Source organism: Dunckerocampus dactyliophorus, chromosome 8 (genome assembly GCF_027744805.1).
Source record: "Dunckerocampus dactyliophorus isolate RoL2022-P2 chromosome 8, RoL_Ddac_1.1, whole genome shotgun sequence".
In the NCBI taxonomy this organism is placed as follows: Eukaryota; Metazoa; Chordata; class Actinopteri; order Syngnathiformes; family Syngnathidae; genus Dunckerocampus; species Dunckerocampus dactyliophorus.
Window position 1 is genome coordinate 10,588,357 of NC_072826.1, and position 22,682 is coordinate 10,611,038.

Consider the following 22,682-nt stretch of genomic DNA (forward strand, 5'->3'; position numbering starts at 1 on the left):
TGTGTATATATATATACTGTATATATATATATATATATACTGTATATATACACATACATACATACATACATTTTTATATATAGAGACACACACACGCACACACAGTATGTTATGTTATTTTGTAGGAAAATATACACAAAACTTCACAAAAGTGTATAAAAGCCATTTGTCTTGAATTCAGGGACTGTTTGTGACACAAAAGAATGAATAAATGAAATATGATGTCTGATTTTATTTCATAATACTTACATAAAATACATAAAATCGAACACGATAACAGCCTAGGTATCTAAATGAGACAAATGCAATTACATTTTGCACTAAAAAAAGCCCTTCGGTGGTGCTTTAGTGCAGTCAGCTAAGATGCAGTCAGAGAGAAGTGTTATGTAGGTTTGACAGATAATTATCATTAGCAGAACATTCCATCACTTACTGACACCTGAGTCAGCATCATGTCAAATACAGTACAGTAGAGCACTTTCATGCAACATGGTCATTCAACCTCTGGGTGGCACTGTGGTGCCGTTTATATGGATTAAGTTGTCTTGGTTTGGTAGCCTGATGCAAAAAAAAAATTACTGTGTATGTACCATTGGAAAACACGAGGGTGTGCGTGCTGTGATGATGTCACAACACATAATTCTGCACACACACCTACACACATCCCTGTGGACTATCGCTTGCTGGAACTCCCAGCAGTCTGGATGTGTGGATCAGTCTCTGGACCAGCCAGTGACCTTATTCTTACTTGTCTCACTTGCAGCATTTCTGCATCTCTGCAAGAGTTAAAAACAATCTGAGGCCGAGTCTTTCAATCAGGGATGCCTTTGTGTTTGCGTTTGTTACCTTTGTCGAGATCAATGACTTTGCATGGAGTGTTGATGTTGACCTCTTTCAGCAGGTTGTTCTTAAAGTCTTAAAAGTCACATGGTTGACAGTTTAAATGTACATTCTGGTTTAAACTTATTGTGTTGGCCTTTGCTTACCAAATCGATCCTCTGGCTCCCTGATGGGCGGCGTTGCCCCAGAAACTTCCATCTCAAACTCATCTGAGCTGCTGCGACTCCTGTTGGACCTGGGCCACAGAGAGTGTGCATGTCTGCGTAAGGATTGTACAGTTATCATATACTGTATGTGTGTGTTGTGTGTCTTAACAGTACTCACCTCATGGATGCCACGGAATATAACTCTACAATCAAAAGAAAATTACTTTCAGGGACATTAGGTACATCTCATCAATCTAATGAGATCTAATACAACAGCTCAGCTTACTCATAGACATGATGTCGCCTGTGACACTCCCTATAGCTAGAAGAGTCCGCCCGGTGTATTGTTTTTTTACACAGGCTTCGCAACACATCTTAAAATAAAGCCTGGAGTTTTGCCAACTATTTTTCTGTCAGCTACAAATATGGGAGGTGTAAGTTTGTCATTTTATTTTTCTATAGCAAATAGGCTAACCTAGCATGATGTTGCCTATAAAATGAGTAATGTTAGCACTGTGGCTCAAGCGCTTATAAACTGCAGTCAAAGTTCCAGCATTAAGGCTACAGAATGAGCAAGGCACTATTGAGTATACACTATTGTGGGACCTCTCAGACTTATTGAAAGGAGTTGAAAAACAATATTACGTGACCTTTTGTATTTATAAATTAGGGCTGTCAAATGGATTAGTCATTTTAATCAAATTAATCACACTTCAAATTAATTGTAATAAAAAGTGACAATGAGGAAGTTCCGATGACAAATGGGCCAAAGACGTGTTTGTGAGTTGGAGATACATATATGGTGTTGGAATTGCACTGTTGTTGATGTGTTCAGCTCAGAAAAACATTATAAGAGTGTCAGACTCTGATTGTGTGAGGACGCTATTGTGCCTCGCCTGCAGTCACAACAAGACATGATGCGCATGCGTTAATTGCGCTAAAAATGTTAACGTAATTCATGAAAAAAAAATTGTTGACAGCCCTAATATAAACATTTCAACACCTCCGCTTCATTTATTAACATTATTATTACCAGCGTATTCAAATACAGACCCATCGTTCTTCTTCTGCGTGTGATAAGGATGATGAGGAGGACAATAAACGCCAGGAGGAGGAAGCTGGTGAGAACAAAGCCCAGTGGCATCAAGAAGTGATGTCTCTGGTCAGGCAGGACGACGTTGATGACTCGAGGTGGCTCCGCTTTGTTCACTTCATCTGAAAGGTGAGGAACAGTCGACCTTTAGCATCAGTCTTTCTACACACATAACAGCCAGTGTCATCACAAGCCTGAAATAACCTTAAACGTGCAAATCTCTGTGTAAGATGAATCTAATATATGCAGCAACTTCTAGTATTTAAATTGATGTATTGTTGGTTTCCAATCTAATATTTAAAAGAAAGAATATGAAGAGATACTTGAACTCTTCTCTGTAGAAGTCATGTATTGTGCAGATGGTCACAGTTAGAGAGTGACACGGAGGTATGAGTAAATTGATTATGGTTGTAGTTTGCGGTGGTGTACAACTGCACCGCGTCATACTGGTTAGTGACCACTTCTCCTTTGCCGAGACAGTCCGTCCACCTCACAGGTGTGGCATATCAAGACAGCATGATTATGATGATGTATCTGTAACTTTAAAAAAAAAAAAAAACAATGACAGAATGCATGCATGCATGCATGCATGTTTTCAACAAAGTTTCTCCCAAAACGAACAGTGTGCGCTCTGCATATTCAGCAGTTTGGGTTGGCATATTAGCTGTGGCAGGCAGACCACAGATGTAATTCTTGGAGACTAAATATGTTGTTACTGGCAGACCTTTTTCATCACTCCTTTTTATGTTAACTATTAACGGGACGATCACTGAAATGCTTGGAGATTCAATCACGTCACGCCTAGAAAGTTATTGAAGTTCAGTGCTGTGCAAAAGTCGTAGATCAGCATGAGATATGATGTTCTAACAACACTTTAATAACCGCATGTAACTAGAATGTCACTTAGTAGAGCACAGACCTCCACCAAGGCTGAATCGTTTGAACACCGGAAAAAAAATTGTGCTGGAGTGCATTTGTGTTTGTTTATCTTTTTGTTAGGTAGGCTACTTCATGATGTCCAGTGGATCAATCTTTTGATGCCACGGTGACTCAAAACTATAATAATAAATTCCTGTACCTGTATTATCTCATTTATCCAGATCCTCACCAAAAGTAAATTGTCAATGTATACAGTGTATAAATAGAAGGACAGATGCATTTAGCAGGATTACACTAAAAATACCAAACCATTTTTTCAAAATTTTGCAGAGAGATAGCACATGGACCTAGGTGAGGATCTGGATTCATACCAAACAGATTTCCTCAATAATATTAGTGTAATCCTGCTAATTGTGTCTGTCATTCTATTTACTGCTTTACTGTGTCAAAATGATTGCAGTGAAAAGGGTCATTAAAATAATAATACTAGTAAGACGTAGGCACAGTACTGTATATCAGTGATGCCCAACCCCCGGGCCACGGGTCATTTGGTACCGGGCCGCACAGAAAGAAAAAATAATTTCCATTATTTCATTTTTTTAAATGTTTTATTTTGAAAAGTGGCCGGATTCTCTCTGTTACATATGTCTCACTTGACGCATGTCCATTGTGCGTGTGCTAACTTTATCTCCTGCCGCACAGATAGACTACTACTGTATTTTTACCATTTTTCTTTCACCTCATATTTGGTGTCAAATGCTGATACTATGTTGGAATGCATAAAGGTAAGTTTTGATGACTTATTGAGTGCTAATGTGCACATTTGTCTCAAGTTAATTCATGCTAGCGCACTGCCTCTTACCACACACGTCAAACAGCGATGTAATAATCTCTCTGGAAAAACTTGGCTGGAACTTGAACTGGTGGATGGTGGGTCGGCATTCATTTTGTGCTTTTAATTTGATGTTATTCATGTCTTAGTTTTACACAATGCATAATAAATAAGATAAATTAGATCGCTATAATGTACGAACCCCACCCCAACCCCCCCAACACAAGCCGGTCCGTGGGTCAAAAAAGGTTGGGGACCACTGCTGTATATTATCAGTTTTTTTTCAGATTAAAAAAAAATGATGTTATCATTATTCGTAAAAATCATTACACTGTGTTTGTAATGTTTTCCCTCGCTGTACGACGGCCAGCAATTACAAAGCATTAACATATTTTGTGTTCATCTTAAGTAATACAGGTGGAAAATATGAAATGGTACAATCTGACTCTCAACAGCTGATTGGCTGGGAGGAGAGCACATGACTCTACTGCCTTATAGGTGGCTAGGTTACATCTTGAACACCCTCTAAGGTTACCAAATAAAGTGCCTGCTAAATAGCTACAAATTGCTTTACTTTACTTGAAACGTGTGTGTTGTAGTGCATGCAGTACATGTGTGCTGCCATGCCTGTCCAAGTCCTAACATAAGGTCTCCCGGCTGCACTAACATGTTGAGCACATTTCCAGGTGGACTCAGAAAGATGAGGTGATGTGTTTTGAGTGTATGACAAAAAGCAGCTGCTGGCCTAACACTCAAAACCAAAGAGTCACGCCATGAGACTTCTTGTTCTGTGAAGCAAGTACCAATGGTAGAAAGTTCTAGCAAAGAACTTCACATTCCATTCAATGATTTGCTGTTGTGTGCATTCCAAATCTGATCCTTTTGCTTATTAACTTGATCCCCGATAGCAACTATGTTTGTGTCTGCTGCTCCTTCCTCTTCCTCTTCTGCGTCTGATGGGAGGATGAACGGAGGGATGACCTACATCTTATGATTTTTCTCCCCAATTCAACTCCCTCTGCCTCTCTTTCTCTCTTTTTCACCAGCTGCTAGACACATGAAACACACTCCACATTTTCTTTTCCAACCAAAAATACTTTCCTCTTTAAAGAAGACAGGAAAATAAACCTGAACATGTGTGAGTCTCAGGGAAAAAGAGTTTAAAAGCAAGCCATCCAGGCTGTCAGATGGGAGCCAAAGTCAACAAGGCAGCAGACAGTTAAAGAAGGATAAAAAGGAAAAAGACATGATAAGATGATCAGCCTTTATATCACTAAACCGTGAGACGTCATGTTGCTGTGTTATCATATAATCAAACCTCAAAAGTTAAACCCCCTAAAGCAGGGGTGTCCAAACTTTTGTCGCCGAGGGATGTATGCTGAAAAATCTAAGATTGTTGGGAGCCACTTTGATATTTTTTATTTTGTAGAAACACTTCAAAAAAGTAATATATATATTTAAAGACAAACCTTTGTGTTAGTATTAGATATTAGTATCAGCATATTAAGCTTTTTATGTTTACATTGTGCCTTTTTGCTCTATTTTGCTGCTTTTAAAAAAAAAAAGATTTCTACACTTCACTTCACTTTGGACACCCCTGCCCTAAAGGTCATAAAGTCTGTTCTTCACTGCCTCTAAGGTTGCACGAAAACATGAAGTGAAACAAATATATAGTGATACTTCATCTTAGTGAACACCTAATGAATTACTGTAATTTCCGGTGTATAAGCTAAAAGCCACACCGGACTATAAGCCGCACATGTCCATGTCATAAAATGGCATATTGTGGCGTGCACCAGTCCGTGAGGACCAGGCAGCTATTTATTTGACAGGAGCCAATCATGAGCTCAGAAAAAAGTCACAATGAGCTTGTCAACCTATTGGAAATTGCAGGAAGTCATTACTCAGTATAACAGTCTCACTCACGGTGTCTTACAAATAACAATAAACTCATCACACAGCAACTTAACATTCAAAAGGTATACCTAAGAAATATACAAACATGTACCAATGTGAGTAAAAAAAAAAAAAACAATTTTAAAGTTTTCTTGTAATGCATTGCATCTGAGCAAAGCATTTAATTGGAGGACAAGCAGCATAGAAAATGGATGGATGGATGGATGGCGCTGCAATGCTGCCTTTGTTCACCAGAGGGAGCCAGAGAATCCCAAAACTCAGAGGGAGGCTGACATCATTGCAGTGCCACGGCAAGCACCAATGAATGCGTTGCTCAGACGCAATGCATTATGGGAAAACTTTAAAATTGTTGTTTTTTTATCTTAAAGTTGTATTGGTACATGTTTGTATATTTGTTAAGTACACCTTTTGAGTGTTAAGTTGCTGTGTGATGAGTTTCGTGTTCTTTGTAAGATGACACCGTGAGTAAGACTGTTGTATTGAGTGGGACGGTATTTAAACAATTAGTAGGAGTTTTGAAATAAAGGAGATGTTACGAAACTAGTACTTAGCCAAAAATTAGCTGCACCACTGTAAAAGCCGCAGGGTTCAAAGTATAAGAAAAAAGTAGGGGCTTTTACACTGGAAATTATGGTAACTCCACAAGGCACAAGGTCTCCCCAAACTCATGGTTTTGTCATGTGCACATGGTTTTATGCTTATTGTTCATCTGTCTTATTCCTGTTTTTTTTTAAATGATTTCTTCTCTTCTTTTATGTCAAATGTTATTGTTATTGTACCTAACATCAACCTGCACGAAAGACGGAAATTAGCCACTGGCTATAATCCTCCATACAGTATTTACATGAAAATGTTGATGAATATGCACTTTTTGTTTGGCTTTTTTTGTGAAATGTGATGAAGACCATAGAACTAGAAAGTCAGTTTTTGTCCTGGCTGCTCAGTACAACATTGCTAATATGTTTTTTTAAATGGCTAGTACTGTACATTCGAAAAATGAGCTGCATTTTGTCTTATCATTTATTGTTATGATTATCTTCTTGGAACTTTTGAGGACACACTCCTAGAAATGACAAAAATAACACACATGCTAACACTGTTGCTACACTGTTGCTACACTAAGCGGTACTGTTGCTTACAATGAACTCATCAGCAGGATTAATGTTAGCTGAGCAGTTTGCTCCTTACTGCGATAGCCTCCATCTTCTTCATTCTCCGGGCATCGTTTCCTGTTCCTGACATCAGCAACCAACGTGCTCTGCATGGACTCGATCACGCGCTGACAGAACATCGGTTCTGTTGTTGCTGTGTTGTGCAATATTGTTAATACATCACCATGTAGTCAAAGAGAGCTATGGTCCTTTCCACTTTCTCATGCACTCCCGATAATTATTAAAGTTACAAAATTAACCATCGCCTGCGTCCAATTAATGCCTCCTTCCTCTCTGTGGCTTCGGCTATAATTAGAGCATTTATTGTGATGCAAAAAATAAGAATGAAACCAACAGTACACCCCAAAGTCAGCTGTCTGTATGTGAGGACACCTCCTTCTGCCTACACATGGGTTAGTGCACATGTATTCTTATTTTTTAAACATTTAACTATTGGCTGTAAGGTTAATAAAGAGTTTACGTTGGTGACGTTTTGACACTGGAGCAGATCATTTCACTTGTAAGTGATTCTTAAAGGAAAATGGTTTTGAAAAGGATGTTAAATAGTCTACTTTAACTCTTGAGGGATGAGGATTCATTGGAAGGGCAGAGCTGGCTTTCAGCTACTGTGGATGAAATTCCACAGGAATTAGATCATATTGGCACACACACACACACACACACACGCATTCAACCACAGGAATTTGTCAGGTCCAAAACCTTCCCAATGATTTTGCCACATTGATATATCCACTATTAACGGCCTTGACTGAAAACAGACTCTTCTTTCCTTCTTATTAGGTGGCTTATAAGAAAGATACAGTATGTGATCCCAACTGAGGGAGCAGAAGATGCGCACATAAACAGAAGAATGTGGTTTACACCCATAAAAACATAAAAACAACCCCTTCCTGTAACACAAATACACAAGCAGACACAGCAAAGAAATTAAAAGTCCATCATGAGCAGGCTGCTGCTTTGGGGTATGCATGTTTCAGTACAAGGCCTACAGGACTGGGTGGTGCGTGTGTGTGGCTGCTGTGGTGGATGTGGCTCAGAAAAGCTGAGAGAGCAAGAAAAACACATTGAAACAAACAGAAAAAAGGGGGATTTCTCACAGTTTGGAGTGTGGGGAGTGCATGAAGCAGGATACAGCAACCATGGCACACACAGAAGAACAGATGTGAAGTGTTTCAGCGTTTTTTTTTCTTTCTTACTTTTTGGCCCTAATCGTTCTCGTGATAGTTTTCGGCCATATCTGCTAAAACACTCATACTGTCCCGACTGGTGTGTGTATGTGTGCGTTTGTGTGTGATTGTGAGGGGGAGTGAGTGGTGAGTAGTCACTCGTCAACAACTTCTCACACGGTCAGTTTGAGGGTAAAGACTTGGAAGAGTGACGTTTCGCTTAAGGCAAGGAACTTAAATGTGGATTTCAAAATGGAATATTGAGCCATGTGATCTGTCCCAGCCAATCCGGAAGGGGAAAAAAATCAATTATGCATAAGATTTATTATACTTGATTCTAAGTCATCACATATGCACTTTGTTGGTTAAACACATACCCACACACACAGAAATATAACGTTAGATACATTTTGGTGTTTATAAAGCAAAACTGGATCGGGTTGCTATAGAAATATTAATTTGTTTTAATAGTGTATCATTATTAGGTCAACTAGTTCCACATAATTGTACAGCATTTTGTAATTATCTATAGTATGTTATTCATCAGGTTATATTTCCCAAATCTAATGATGGCCTGTATGCATTGTACTATATCATTATGGTGAAATATACTTCAAGCAAGGGAACACATTGCAACGCATGCTTCATGTTTCAGATGATGTGTAGCGTGTGAGTTACCTTTGTCTGCACTGGGTAGTGCTTTTTCTGGTGTAGTGTGAATCACTGGTGCTTCTACTGTGACCTGAAACTGTCTCCTCTCGTGCAAACCACAGTAATGATGGTGAAGATGACACGAGTACATCCCCTGGTCTGTGGCCTAAACGTTCAACACAAACATAATGAAATCATTTATCTACTACATGCATTTTTCTTATAAACTCACTACACTCTTTTACTGTTTACCTTTCTGGCCATTCATTTATAAGTGTGGCTGCTGACCCCTTACATGCTGTATACTGTATATACAGTATATTTAACCCACATGCTCGAGCCTATGAGTACAATCTGAAAAGCATTCATTATTCCCTCAAAGTGGGACATTTTTGTCAGCTTGTTTTCCTTAAAAATGATGCAGAAGCACCTTTGGACGGATAACATATTGCTGCTATTGGTACTGCTGTTACACTTCATTAAAATGAAGGCAATACCAGGCTCAGCGGAGCAATAAAATTCAACTTGGCAAGAGCTGCATGAGTAAGAAAAATGTTCTGGAAACACGGTACTGTACGCATGTGCAAGTTCAATCAAGTGTCCTGTGAGTATATATTTTTTTGACACTAGAAATAAGCAAGTATGTTCATAGTTTGCTTGACATACACTACCAGTCAAAAGTTTTAAGAAAGAAATTGTCAAGGAAAGGCTAGAAATGGACCAGAAATTCCCTAGGTTTCCTTCATTTTGCAGAAACTTTTCCTTATTTTCAAATGTTACAGGTATGAAATTGAACCCCGGCTCCCCAGTGCTGGCAGCACTCATGCAGCCCCAGACCATGGTGCTGCTACCACCAAGCTGGGCTGTAGGCAAGATACTCTTACTGTATATTGCTACTCACAGGATTGTTTCTAGAGAAGATGTACTCATCTGGTGCAGTTTTGGAACCAGAACGCTGTCAATAAATTCTGATTTTGAACCAATTTCAATGGAACTCCCAGGGATTACACACAAACACATACCTGTAGATCGGATATGATTAGTGAGAAGTCTCCCTCTGCGAAGGCCTGATGGCTGATGTTCATCTTCCGCCGAAGGAACGAGGGTCCATAGCTTCGCTGCTCCCCTGAGGCGTACAAGTCCACAAGGCGGTCTGCACGATCGTGGTGGATTCCTGGGGACTGCCTGTCCCAGTGGACCACCTTTGGAAGGAAAGATACCTTTTTCGGTCAATCACCTGAACGCTCCTACTGAAATAAAAGTTCCTCATGATGAGATATACTGTAGGACGATGTCAGACCAACCTGCTGATCCTCCTCCTCATTGCTCCAGTCGGTCCACACGTTTCTCCTGTTGACGCAGGGCAGCACCACAGTGCTCCCCAGCAGAACCACATACACCGCTTTGTGGCCATCCCAGTAGCGCTGCTCTTTACGACCTGCAGGAGTGCCCCAAAAGGCCACTTTGACTTTCACTGATTATGCAGTAAACTTGTGGTGGTACCAGTGTGTTACGTACGAGATTTTGTGACATTAAGTTGCACTCGGACTGTCTCATATAGGTGGCAGTAGAGATGGTGGAGGTTGCAAGAGTACAGACCTCTGTCGTTCACTGTCACATCTAATAACAACACATACACACAAACGTTATTACAAACATATAAACATTCATTCAATAAGCAGCTACAAATATACTTGTTACTAAAAATTGCTAAATCTGATGAGATTCAAGAACTGCATCAAAAATTCTGCCTGTAAAAGACGTGCTTGGGAGGAGATGACCATATTGTATTCCACTGGGCATTGTTATAACACCGTACATGTACAGTACAGTATACTGTATTTGTATTTCTGCTTATTATGCTTGGGAATGCTTACAGTAATTCCGACACAAAATGCATGCAATTTGCTTAAATATGCATTTTTTATGCATCCGCCAATAATAGGCTGTAGTCAACTGCAAAAAGTTTGAAAAACTACTGATAAACACTGATACTTTTGCATTATTTATTTGTCACATTTTTGTTACAGCATTTGAATTTGACCAAGGAACCTTTTTTGGTCTTTAAAATCAAGTTGAAAATTGACGCAGTAAGGCAGTAGAACCATGTGATTTCTCCCCCAGCCAATCAGAGCAGAAACGTAACAATAATAATGTTATTCAATTAATTTGACTTGTTATATTTGTCATTATATTTAGTCATATATAGCAGTAGTATAGCAAAAGTATCAGTAAAAGGTAATAACAATGACATACAAATGTATGTCTGTACTAATGTACTCCAATAATCGTCAATGTTTGAATTATTAAGTATAAGTACTTCAAAGAGTGCCCTAAATAATACTTGAAAGCACCAAAATTCACAGATTGTGAGTGTGACCTTTGATGACCAGGGAGAAGTTTCCATCTTTGAAGGCTTTCCGGCTGAGGCCCACCCTATTCAGGTTGTAGGAGTTGTAGATCCTCTGTTCTCCTGCAGAGTACATGTCCAACACTCTCTCCATGCCGTAGTCCATATGAGCCCGGAACACATCCCAGTGTACCACCCTCTGTCTGTCCCTCAGCCTGTCTCTGGTCCACACCATGCGGCCACTGACACACTGCAATGTTACACTGGAGCCAGCGGGGGCGCTCACATTGTAGGCAGCCACCACAACACTGCTGCTGCTGTCTGACTGGCCCCACACTGAGGGCCACATCACACACAAGGACACATGAAGTGAGAAAAGCGTTGATATAAATGAGGATTTTCAAGATGTGTGTGCGCCCTCACAGAACCTAAAACAGTTCTGGCCTCCGTAACTCATTGTAAGTTCTTTATATCATTTAAAGTGCAAGCTTTTTACATAATATCACAATGTTGATACATATATTGAGGTAATAAATGAACAATCCATTGTGCCATTAATATAGCTGAATTTACTGTATCTCTTATTTATTGTTCTCAAGCTGCTTGAGGCGGACACACAATCTAATAGGGTCAAATTAGCACAAAAAAATTATCCAAAATGTCCACAAAAAAGAAAAATGTCCAACTAATAAAAATGAGAAGTCACAAGTTGTGCCACATTAAAGCAGAAACAGCACACAAAAGCACACACACACACACACACACACACTACAACACACCTGCAGTGAAGAAGCAGACGAAGGAGACTGAAAGACAAATACAGTTAAATAGTTAAATCAGTTCAACAGCATGATGGAAAAATGACACTTTCTGAAACAACATCTGACCTGACTTAATATTCATACATTGTAATTTCATGAAGAAACAAATACAGGAACTGTTCCAACTTTGCAGCAGAGCACTGATGTGGTCGACATAGATTGAAACTCAGAAACCAGGAATGTGTGAGTTGGCTGAAAAGGAATGAATGTGGTTTTTAACAGACTATGTTTTTTTAAAAAGCCTTAAGCTCTAAAGCAGCTTACTTCCTTACTTTTGGTTGCTTTGTTTTTCACTTTAATGTGCTATTTACACGACCGTATTTACCCAAATATAAGAAGAACAAGAGTCTACAGCAGGGGTGTCCAAACTTTTTCCACCGAGGGCCACACACTAAAAAATGAAAGGATGCATATTTTGTAAACCAACACATGTAAATATACTACGAAGTTATACAGTGGTGTGAAAAAATGTTTGCCACTTCCTGATTTCTTATTATTTTGCATATTTGTCACACTTAAATGTTTCCAGATCATCAAACAAATGTAAATATTAGTCAATGACAACACAACTGAACACAAAATGCAGTTTTTAAATGAAAGTTTTTATTATTAAGGGAGAAAAACCTACATGGCCCTGTGTGAAAAAGTTAAAACGTAACTTAACTGAGATTAATTGAGATCAATCAATATTATAAAGCCATTTCTAACGCTTTGGGACTCAGTGAGAGCCATTATCCACAAATAGAGAAAACATGGACAGTAGTGAACCTTCCCAGGAGTGGCCAGCCAACCAAAATGACCACAATAGCGCAGATATGACTCATCCAAGAGGTCACAAAAGGCCCCACAACAACATCCAAAGAACTGCAGGCCTCCCTTGCCTCAGTTAAGATCAGTATTCATGACTCCACCATAAGAAAGACACTGGGCACAAACGGCCTGCACGAGTTCCAAGACGAAAACCACTGCTGAACAAAAAGAACATTAAGGCTCGTCTCGATTTTGCCTACCAAAGAATCCCAAAGCAGAACATCCGGCCATCTGTTTGCGACATCAAGCTGAAACCAACATGGGTTCTGCAGCAGGACAATGATCCAAACCACACCAGCAAGTCCACCTCTGAATGGCTGAAGAAACACAAAATGAAGACTTTGCAGTGGCCTAGTCAAAGTCCTGACCTGAATCCTATTGAGATGTTGTGGCATGACCTTAAAAAGGCACTTCATGATCGTAAATCCTCCAATGTGGCTGAATTACAACAATCCTGCGACAAAATTCCTTCACAATGCTGTAAGAGACTCATTGCAAGTTATGGCAAATGCTTGATTGCAGTTGTTGCTGCTAAGGGTGGCCTAACCAGTTATTAGGTTTAATGGGCAATCACTTTTTCACACAGGGCCATGTAGGTTTGGATTTTTTTTCTCCCTTAATCATATAACATTTTGTGTACAGGTCAGCTGTCATTTACTAGTATTTAAATTTGTTTGATGATCTGAAACATTTAAGTGTGACAAGCATGCAAAAAAAAAAGAAATCAGTAAAGGGGCAAACACTACTCACACTACTGTATATATCTCAAGAAAAAACCTGCATTTCAGCTTTGTGATATAGGTGAAAAAGCATATTATTAGTGTGAAATTTTAGTCTTTGCCCTGCTTAGAATCTATTTTAGATCCAACAGTGCAAAATGTAAATTAACTTGTTACAAAACAACTTTTTCTCTTAATATTTTGATTTTATTCTCGTAAAATTCCAGCTGTTTTTTCCCATTTCTGTTGTTGTTGTTTTAATTATTTTCCAACAATTTCATGTTTCATTTTATGCCTTGAAAATGTTTTTCTCGTAATTATGACTTTATTCCCATAATATTTTGACTTTATTCTTGCAACAGTATAACTTTGTCCTCAGTCTATTTTTCCAAAAAATACAACTTTATTCATTGTTTTGTTTTGTTTGTTAAAATAATATCTGTTTTCTTTAATATATCAACTTTATGCTACTAAAATGACATTGTTTTTCCTCCTAATATTACGACATTATTTTCCTAAAATTAAGTTTTCTCCTAAAAAACTTTTTCTTCTCTTAATATTTTGACTTAATTCTTGTAAAATAAATGATGGGCTTTCCATTCCTGGCCAAAAATGGCCCACGGGCTGCACTTTGGACATCCCTGGTCGAACAAGTCCACACATGTACTGTATACAGGTACGTGCAAACCAAACCAACAAGTGGTGCCAAACAACTGCTCCGCAAGTGAGCTTTTCTTCCTGTCACTCACACACACCTGGATAAAAGGTATCGCAAAGGTTGGGCGAGTTAGCAAATGACAGCAGAAGAGTAGATTTTAGATAATGGTCATCAATGAGTCACCAAACAACTATCAAGCAAAAAAACATGATTCCTTTTGTCTTTTTGAGAAGGGATCGGCTTTGTAAATAAAGTACAATGAAATGTTTGCAGTCATACAAATAAACCTTCTCATTTTGTCTTTTCATTTGGTTAAAGTACCTCTAATAGTGATGAATGCCAGACACCCCTATTTTGTGGTTACTTCCTGCTTGACCCATGCCCATAGTGAGCCCACACTTGCTTTGTCACTTTTGCCACTCATAAATGGCAGCAGCGCTTGGTGAGGTTTACTGTAAAATGCTAGATTATTAGATGTTTAAGTCTGGAATGAGGTTACCACAGCACACACTTATTGTTGAAAACACACATGTAAACGTATGTACAGCAAATCATTGCTTATCAATTCGATTTATAAACCCTTTAGAAGAATATGTTAAGTAGAATCCTCATAAGTTACTTGTGCAACAAATCAACTTACTGTGGATGAAGAGCACGGCCTGAAAAATGATCTTCATGATGTTTCTTTGTATGCTTTTCAATTTGTACAACGTCCCTATGAAAGAAGAAACAAAAAATCAATCTTGTTTATCCAGCCGCAACACCAGCATGGCTTGTCCAATCTTTGTGTTTCAGGAGACCCAATTGCAGTGGGAGACGTATGCACAGAACAAAATGAAACCTGACACATACAGACCCCTCCTCTCAGTACCAGTTTTTTGTTGTTTTCCTTTTTTTATTTTAATTTCCAATCATTCCGATACTGTAGCATGGCCAGTGACTCAAGCCACCAAACTCATTAAAAGCTTCTTTTTTTTTTTAGAATTGTGGAATGCGAGCCATGTTCACTGTGGTATTGTTGTTTTGCTGCCATACTTGTAAAGAAGGAGCATTAAGACTATTGTTGGCGAAAAGATGAAAGTTGCCATTAATTAAAGGGGATCAACCTCATCAAAAAAGAAACCATGCTGCAACGTATTATAACCTCACACTGATGCAACTTCAAACACGGCATTTAGTTAGATTCAAGTGGAAATGTTTTGAGGACAAAGGCTTAAAAGTATTTTATTGTATTTGCACTGGTTTAAGTGGAACCAGGGACGCTGTAAACTTGCAGAGTTAAGTTTGAAGGAAATAGTGCCATCATGTGGAAGTGCCCCCACCCAAAATAAATCACATTACTCAAAAAGCAGATGCAATGATATGATAAACAAAAATATAAATTAAAAATAGTAAAATTGTTTACAATTTAAATAATAAAGTAAAGTTATAAAACAACCTTAAATAAATATTTTTTTGAGTGCACCGTTTTCTTTTGTATAACTATAACTACGCTTACAACTATGCTCCACTAATTACCATTTTCATTTTGTGTCATTTGTAAAATGATCTAGCTATTAAATATAAAATTACAAATTTATCTCAGATAAACTGTTATTATACTTGTATACAGTATATTTGAGTGGTGGAACTATACTTTATATTTTCACTTTGTAAACACACGGTACCCTTTCAGTGTTACACCCGCAACCATTCCCCGAAACTAGCAAACTCATTCAAGGGTTTGTACCACAAGGTAAGTAAGTAAACGCATTTGCTGATTTAGATGAATGTTTTGCGTTCGTTATATTGTACGTGTTTTAATAACGTTATACTGTTTTGGATAGTATTTTGTTTGGATTAAACACTGAAGTCATTGTAAGGATTGTTTTTTTGCGCTAGCTAGCATGCTCTGTTAATACCACCGCTGAACTGTAGCTAGCCGGGTGTCACAGCGAACTTCTCTGCCACTACTTAAATGGGATTTTGAAAAAGGTATTGATTGTTTTCTCATTGATTGTTCTGCATTCGTAGGTCCTGTGTTCAAGATTGAACGATGTTCTTGACGAGATCGGAATATGACAGGTTGGTGGAAACAACTCTGCAGCAGAAAGTGCTTTGTCATTTAATTAGTGCTTGTTTTGCTCGTGAATAAACTAAATGCAGCACAGTCATGGTTCTTGTATTAATCATATGTGCTGTCAATCGTGACTTTTAAACAAGTAAAGTCGTAGAATTAAGTCAAATTTTAGCTCCAGATAAGTGTTGCATCTTTTAGCTAACGTTAGCAGCTAACTATTATGTTATGGCACCGGTCCTCTTTCACTTTCGTCGTAGACATATTTGTTTTAGATGTACTGTAGCCGTTTTTGATCATTTAGACTGTTGTGGTCTGTTTGCATGCTTTTGCTAATAAAGACATTAAAATATTGCCCAGCATCTTATGAGAGATATTGCAACTGAACGGTATTTTCAGCACTAGTTGACAATTAAAAGTAATCACCATTCATGATGAATATCTTTCAGAGGTGTCAACACGTTCTCTCCTGAAGGAAGATTATTCCAAGTTGAATATGCTATTGAGGCTATCAAAGTAAGTGGTCTGCCTAATAATATTTCATGTAGTCATGCAAGATTTAAATTTGAAGTACCCACCAATATTGTTGTATGTTATATACTTAACTATTACAATCATTCCCTCTGTTTTCCTAGCTTGGGTCCACAGCCATTGGTATCCAGACATCAGAAGGAGTGTGTCTTGCTGTCGAGAAGAGGATCACATCCCCACTGATGGAGCCTAACAGCATTGAAAAGATTGTGGAGATTGACAGTCACATTGGTGAGTGGCGGCACAACCCTGAATTACTTTTGCTTGGCGAGTTTTTCAGTAAAGTGATTGATCACAATCCACTGTGGGATTCTGGTTAAAAAAAAAAAAAATAGTAGTAAAATGCTTTCATTGAAAATAATGGATGGTCAAATAATTAATTCCAAAACCTTACTCCAATTGACTTTACAGGAATTATTCAAAGCGACATTACACAAGTGCTAAAAGAAGTCAAGTTTTGTACAGTTGTCTCTTGCTACATCGCGGTTCGAACATAATCACTCCCTCACTCTTACAGATTTTCCATAATTAATGAATGATCACTGTTTCGCGGTTGACTATGGCTTATTATGAGTCAAAAATAATGAAAGACAAGTTATATGGAGTATTTTGGTCATCAGGCGTCAGTAATGTTTCACTGATGAGAAATGATATTACATTCGATTACCGTCACACTGCATGGAGTCAGCCATGGCATGTCTGACAGACTGAAAGAAAAGTTCTCACGTATCGTGTGTAAGTGGTAAGTTTTGGGCTTTACTTTGTCCTTCTCCCCACTCTGTCGGAAAAACTTTTTAAAGTTTAGAATAAGTAAATCGGAGAGGCTAACTAGTTAGCTTGGAAGCTTGCTATGCTAGCAGCGGCCGTCTCTTATGTCCCTGCAGTGATCCCGTAGCCTGCACTATGTGTTATAAACAAAGAATAATAGGCGTGTAAAGGTGACTATAGGGGTGTTATTTCATCTCTGCAGGGCTCTAATGTTAAAAACTGTATTTAGAAGGTCATAAGTAGGTTTTCTGTGCTCTAACTACGAAAATATTCTGTTTATTAATATTGAATCCGACTTTGCGGAAGTTCACTTATTGTGGCCTGGTCTGGAACTAATTACCCACAATAAACAAGGGACGACTGTATAATGTGTCGCGTATACTGAAGTGGAGAGAGGGAGGATTGTTGACGAGGAGTCAGGAATGTAGTGTGAAAATAACACAAAAAAAGTGTAAAAAGAAGTTAACCTGTATGATAAAACGTGCTGAGCCTGTACAGAAACAAGTGGTCCTCCCCAGTATTTTTTTGTATGCTTTATTGCTCGATGTCGACATATTGTTGCTTTTGTACTGAGCAGCCAGGACAGAGACGTGTGTACCACTTTCCTATGTCGCAATAAGTTCCATTACCTGTTTTATGGTCATCGTCCCCCTCAAAACTGCCCAAGAAAAGACATAAACATACAAGCTTACTGAGCTGAAGCCTATCCATCTTCTCTCAGAAGATGTTAGTAGAAAACCAAATTCTATCAATTTAATGCATTCCAGTTTAGAGATTCCACTATATGTTAGTAGTAAGGAATTCTGGAATACTGTTAAGCCTTTAAAAAAATGACTGTTTCCTCGATATCGTTCTTATTTTTTACCTTCACGTTAGCCCTGGGAGCAACAGCATGTTTGGGATCAGTATGGTTACTAGACATTTGAGAACTTGCATACCAATCACGATATTAGTCCCTGATAGGATAGTGGTTCACTCGACTGACTTCCACGCAGCCATTGTGGATTCAGTTCCCACTCAGTGATGTGGGGAATCAATGTGAGTGTGAATGGTTGTTGGATGGAAAATGTATGGGTGTTAAGCAATTATAAATGGGTGTCAACCAAGTTATTGTTGTTTTTATGTTAAAAAAAAGCTCATAAATTCACATAACAAATACAGAAAAATTCTTTGCAATACTATCTGTGTGATTTTTGTCTGTTTTCAAAGGTTGTGCAATGAGTGGCTTGATAGCTGATGCCAAGACTCTAATTGACAAAGCCAGAGTGGAAACACAGGTATGGATGTTACTTTGCTTATGAGCTGTGTTTCACCAGCATTGAACCCGCCTTTCTGTGCTTCTCCACAGAACCACTGGTTCACTTACAACGAGACCATGACGGTGGAGAGCGTGACCCAGGCTGTGTCCAACTTGGCGCTGCAGTTTGGAGAGGAGGACGCCGACCCCGGTGCGATGGTCAGTCGCTTTGCTCATCTCGTCATCTGCTCTAAAGGCAGAAACATACTTGTATATCCATCAACTTCTGCTTTCACTTCCACAGAGTCGACCATTCGGAGTCGCACTTCTTTTTGGAGGAGTGGATGAAAAAGGACCCCAGCTGTATGTCACTAGACATATTTGTACGCATTGCAGACTTCATCAGATGTGTCAGTTGCCTGTTTATTAAATGTTTGTTTTGTGGATTCAGGTACCACATGGACCCTTCAGGAACTTTTGTGCAGTGTGATGCCCGGGCAATCGGCTCAGCATCTGAGGGTGCACAGAGCTCCCTCCAAGAGGTCTACCACAAGGTTAGAGGTGTTAATCTGCATATCAGCTGTCTTCTTGCATTTGATCAACCCAATTTTGGGAGATGTTTATTATTCAAAAGTCAGCATTTTGTTTTTGTTTGTCTCTCCCTGGCAACTTGCAGTCCATGACGCTAAAAAATGCCATCAAGTCGTCCCTCACCATTCTGAAGCAGGTGATGGAGGAAAAACTCAACGCCACCAATATAGAGGTGTGTGCCGTGTTTCCAGTCTAATGGATGCTGTGCCCTTATTAATTGCCTGTAGCATCGTAACCTTGGACAAAAACAAAAGAATCCCACCTGCTTTTTACCCACATGAGGAAGGGTGCTCGGTCCATTTCTCGAAGTGGACGTCATCATTACAACACAGAGCAGATATATGCCGTTTGTAAAGCTGAAGTTTACAGTGGAGCTCAAAAAGCAAGTTCTGCTGTATGCATGGTGGAGAAAAATCCTTGAAACATTTCAACATAGTTTATCCATCCATCCATCATCGCGGGTGAGCAGAAGCCTATCCCAGCTGACTTTGAGCGAGAGGCGGAGTACACTCTGGGCTGGTCACCAGTCAATCACAGGGCACATATAGTCAAACAACCATTCACATTCACATTCACGTTCACACCTACAGTACTGTATATGCAATTTAGGGTGCGTTCTAGACTAGAGTCTGTTTGCTCTGCTAGTACGGTTCGTTTGGTGAAGTGTAAACGCAGTGCAGGACTGAGAGGGCTACATTAAATGGTGACTAAGACCGCCTGAGAGACTCTAGTCCCGAGTAAGGCAAGTGTTAACGCAGACCGCACCAACAGACCAAAACACTGAATATGACGTCACCAAATGTGACCGCAACCAGGCGATGCATAGCAACACCCAACAGAAAGCTGAGTGAAAATTCATTCAGTGAAAGGCCGGAAGTGTAAATAGAATTGAATCAAAGATAGTCTAATCGAATCTAATTTAATGGAATCAATTGTTGTCTTGACCTAGCTTTTTTCCAACCAAGGGTTCGTGTTTCTCATTACAGTTCGGTCAAGTCCTCTCCTTGTAGCGCATCTCTGGAAACCTTTTTGACCTCTTTATATCATTTACATATTCTTCATTACATCTCCGCTGATTTAAAAAGTCCTCCGAGTGTATGTGACTTGGAAGGTGTCATGTTATTTATGGTGCATGAGGTCGTCGGACAATGTAGACGTCCATTGTACAATCAAGGTGAGACTTTACTCATATGTTTAACTGAAAGCATTATTGGGTCCACTGAAAAAAATGCAAGTGTGAACGCACTGGACTACAAGTGTGAATGCACCCGTAGAGTCTACAGTTAACCTGCATGATGAAAGTTTTTGAGATGTGGGAGGAAGCCAGAGTACCAGGAGAAATCCCATGCAAGCGCAGGGAGAACATGCAAACTCAACACATATGTTGCAATGGAGATTTGAACCTCGATCTTCTGACTGAGGCAGATGTGCTAATCACTCTGCTGCCCTCAACATTATCTAATATTCTGAAAATTATTTATGCAAATAAAGGCTTCTTCTTACCACATTATGTCTAATAGATGACTGTTACTCCCTGCATTTGAATAAACGAAATCTCTGAGCTACTATTTAAGCGACTTTTCGTCATTAATCTGTTCCAAAAGGCTTTAACGTCAAGTTAACAGCCGGTTAAAGTTAACAAGAGTTTTGAACAACAAGATAACGGTGCCGTTAAAGCTAATGGTTGGTTAAGTCTAATTAACCAGTGGTTAAAAAAAAATAATCGCGTTTTGAACAACCCAGCCCAAGTGGGCCTTATTTAAGTATGAGACCAGCTCAAGTTGTACATGAATTTCTTTCTGAAAACCTGAGAAAAATGGGCTGTTCCTGACATTGTTCTGAAGGAAAGCGTACTTCGATTAAAACTTTTATTTTATTTTTTATTTTTTGCAGCCGTCCTAAATAAATTATAAATATATATAAAAAAAAGATTCCTCTAATACTCAAAACGCCTCATAAGCGTACAGCGCAAGAATGAATGAAAGAGACAGAGTTGTTTGTGTGTGTTCTATGAACAAATAATCACACACACACCCACACAATAAACGTGATTAAAGGATTCCCTAGCTGGAATTTGTCTTATATCCCAACTAAAAGAATCGCTATCCATTCTTCACAGAGACTGAGTCACGAATGCGTGGATGCTTTGTTTGGGCACCCGGCTATTTTATTAGGTGCACTTTTGGCCATACAATAACCGAGACATTTTTGTGGCAATAATTAAAAAAAAAAAAAAATTCAATGAAAACGAAGGTTCCACTGTACCAGGATTGATTCTAACATTTTGACAGTACTATACTGTATAATGAATGAATCCCGTTCTGTCTTTGTTGTGTTCTGTAGCTGGCAACAGTGGAGCCAGGGAAGACCTTCCACATGTACTCCAAAGAAGAGCTGGAGGATGTCATCAAGGATATTTAGATGATTCAGGTGCAGGCTCGAGAGGACAGGAAATACACCTGGCCTCAAGGCTGACAAAACGCAACTTTTCCATCAGCGCATACTGGTCACTGCACTCAGAAGTTTTTCTGTGATGTGCTCGTGGACTTCTTGCCTATTGCCTATCAGCATCTGTGCAGAGCAGCAGGAAGAAACGGGGGTGGGGTATTTTTTTTTGTAACATTCAGTACTTCAATTAAATTGTTGTATTCCATTACTGTGTGACTGGCTTTTTTGGGTTTCAGCCTAAACTTCAAATTCGCAACTCAACTATTTACATGCAAATTCTAGATCATGCAAAATCAGCATTTTATTTTATTTCTGCATGACCTCATTTTAGGTTTTATCTTTTATTATACACCAAAGAGCATTCTTCACTTCTATCTTCTGAAATGGAAAGTTTTTGTCTGTTCTCTGTTCAAGTTCTGCATTTGTGATCATCTATGACTCATGATCGAGTTTGGTGCCTTTGGGAATCCTTCAAGTAACATTCAGGGCCTTCAGTAACAACTGATTCCTTTGAAGTAAAATACACACAAGTAGAAAGGAACTCAATAAAATAAATGCTCCGGTTCTACTTCAGTTCTTTTAAATGCGGAAAAACTTGTCAAAAGCATTCATGTTCGATCCTTGCTCCTTCCACCCAGTGTTGTGTCCCTGAGTACCCACCTTGCCTCAAGTGCTGCCCACACTGGTGTATGAGTTTGAATGAGTGAATGGTGGTGGTCGGAGTTGCGAATTGGCAGCCATGTTTCGGCCAGTCTACCCCAGAACAGCTGTGGATGTAGATTACCACCACCAGTGTGAGTGAGGAGTGAATGAATAATTGGGGGCTCACTTCACTGCGAAGTGCTTTGAGTACTTTCAAAAGTGCTGACAACAAAATCACACAAAAATGATCAGTAGAAATGACATTTTTCATTATTGTGGGTGTCTTGATGTCCACCTATTTAATTTGCACAACAGCATGTGAAATTAATTGTCAATCTGTGTTGCTTCCTAAGTG

The 22,682-nt window shown here is 39.1% G+C and overlaps 2 protein-coding genes across 3 annotated transcripts; one reads left to right on the forward strand and one right to left on the reverse strand.

Annotated features, from left to right (window-relative positions):
* Positions 1–230: 230 nt before the first annotated feature.
* On the reverse strand, positions 231–14,860 carry LOC129186410 (matrix remodeling-associated protein 8-like). 2 transcript variants are annotated; one of them, XM_054784667.1, is made up of 12 exons: positions 14,695–14,860; positions 11,826–11,852; positions 11,077–11,382; positions 10,215–10,316; positions 10,001–10,134; positions 9,719–9,898; positions 8,724–8,862; positions 2,040–2,201; positions 1,165–1,189; positions 987–1,075; positions 847–915; positions 232–776 (listed from the first exon to the last, which is right to left on the reverse strand). In XM_054784667.1, the coding sequence occupies exons 1-12, from the start codon at positions 14,729–14,731 to the stop codon at positions 754–756; spliced, it is 1,293 nt and encodes a 430-aa protein (XP_054640642.1). In that variant the 5' UTR covers positions 14,732–14,860; the 3' UTR covers positions 232–753. The 2 variants fall into 2 exon arrangements, with proteins under 2 accessions (XP_054640643.1, XP_054640642.1); XM_054784668.1 differs by lacking the exon at positions 11,826–11,852 and having other exon boundaries at positions 231–776.
* An 858-nt stretch (positions 14,861–15,718) lies between these two features.
* psma5 (proteasome 20S subunit alpha 5) lies at positions 15,719–21,890 on the forward strand. The gene is made up of 10 exons (XM_054784570.1): positions 15,719–15,789; positions 16,068–16,118; positions 16,560–16,626; positions 16,746–16,872; positions 18,619–18,686; positions 18,758–18,865; positions 18,951–19,009; positions 19,098–19,200; positions 19,323–19,409; positions 21,581–21,890. The coding sequence occupies exons 2-10, from the start codon at positions 16,090–16,092 to the stop codon at positions 21,656–21,658; spliced, it is 726 nt and encodes a 241-aa protein (XP_054640545.1). The 5' UTR covers positions 15,719–15,789; positions 16,068–16,089; the 3' UTR covers positions 21,659–21,890.
* Positions 21,891–22,682: the final 792 nt, after the last annotated feature.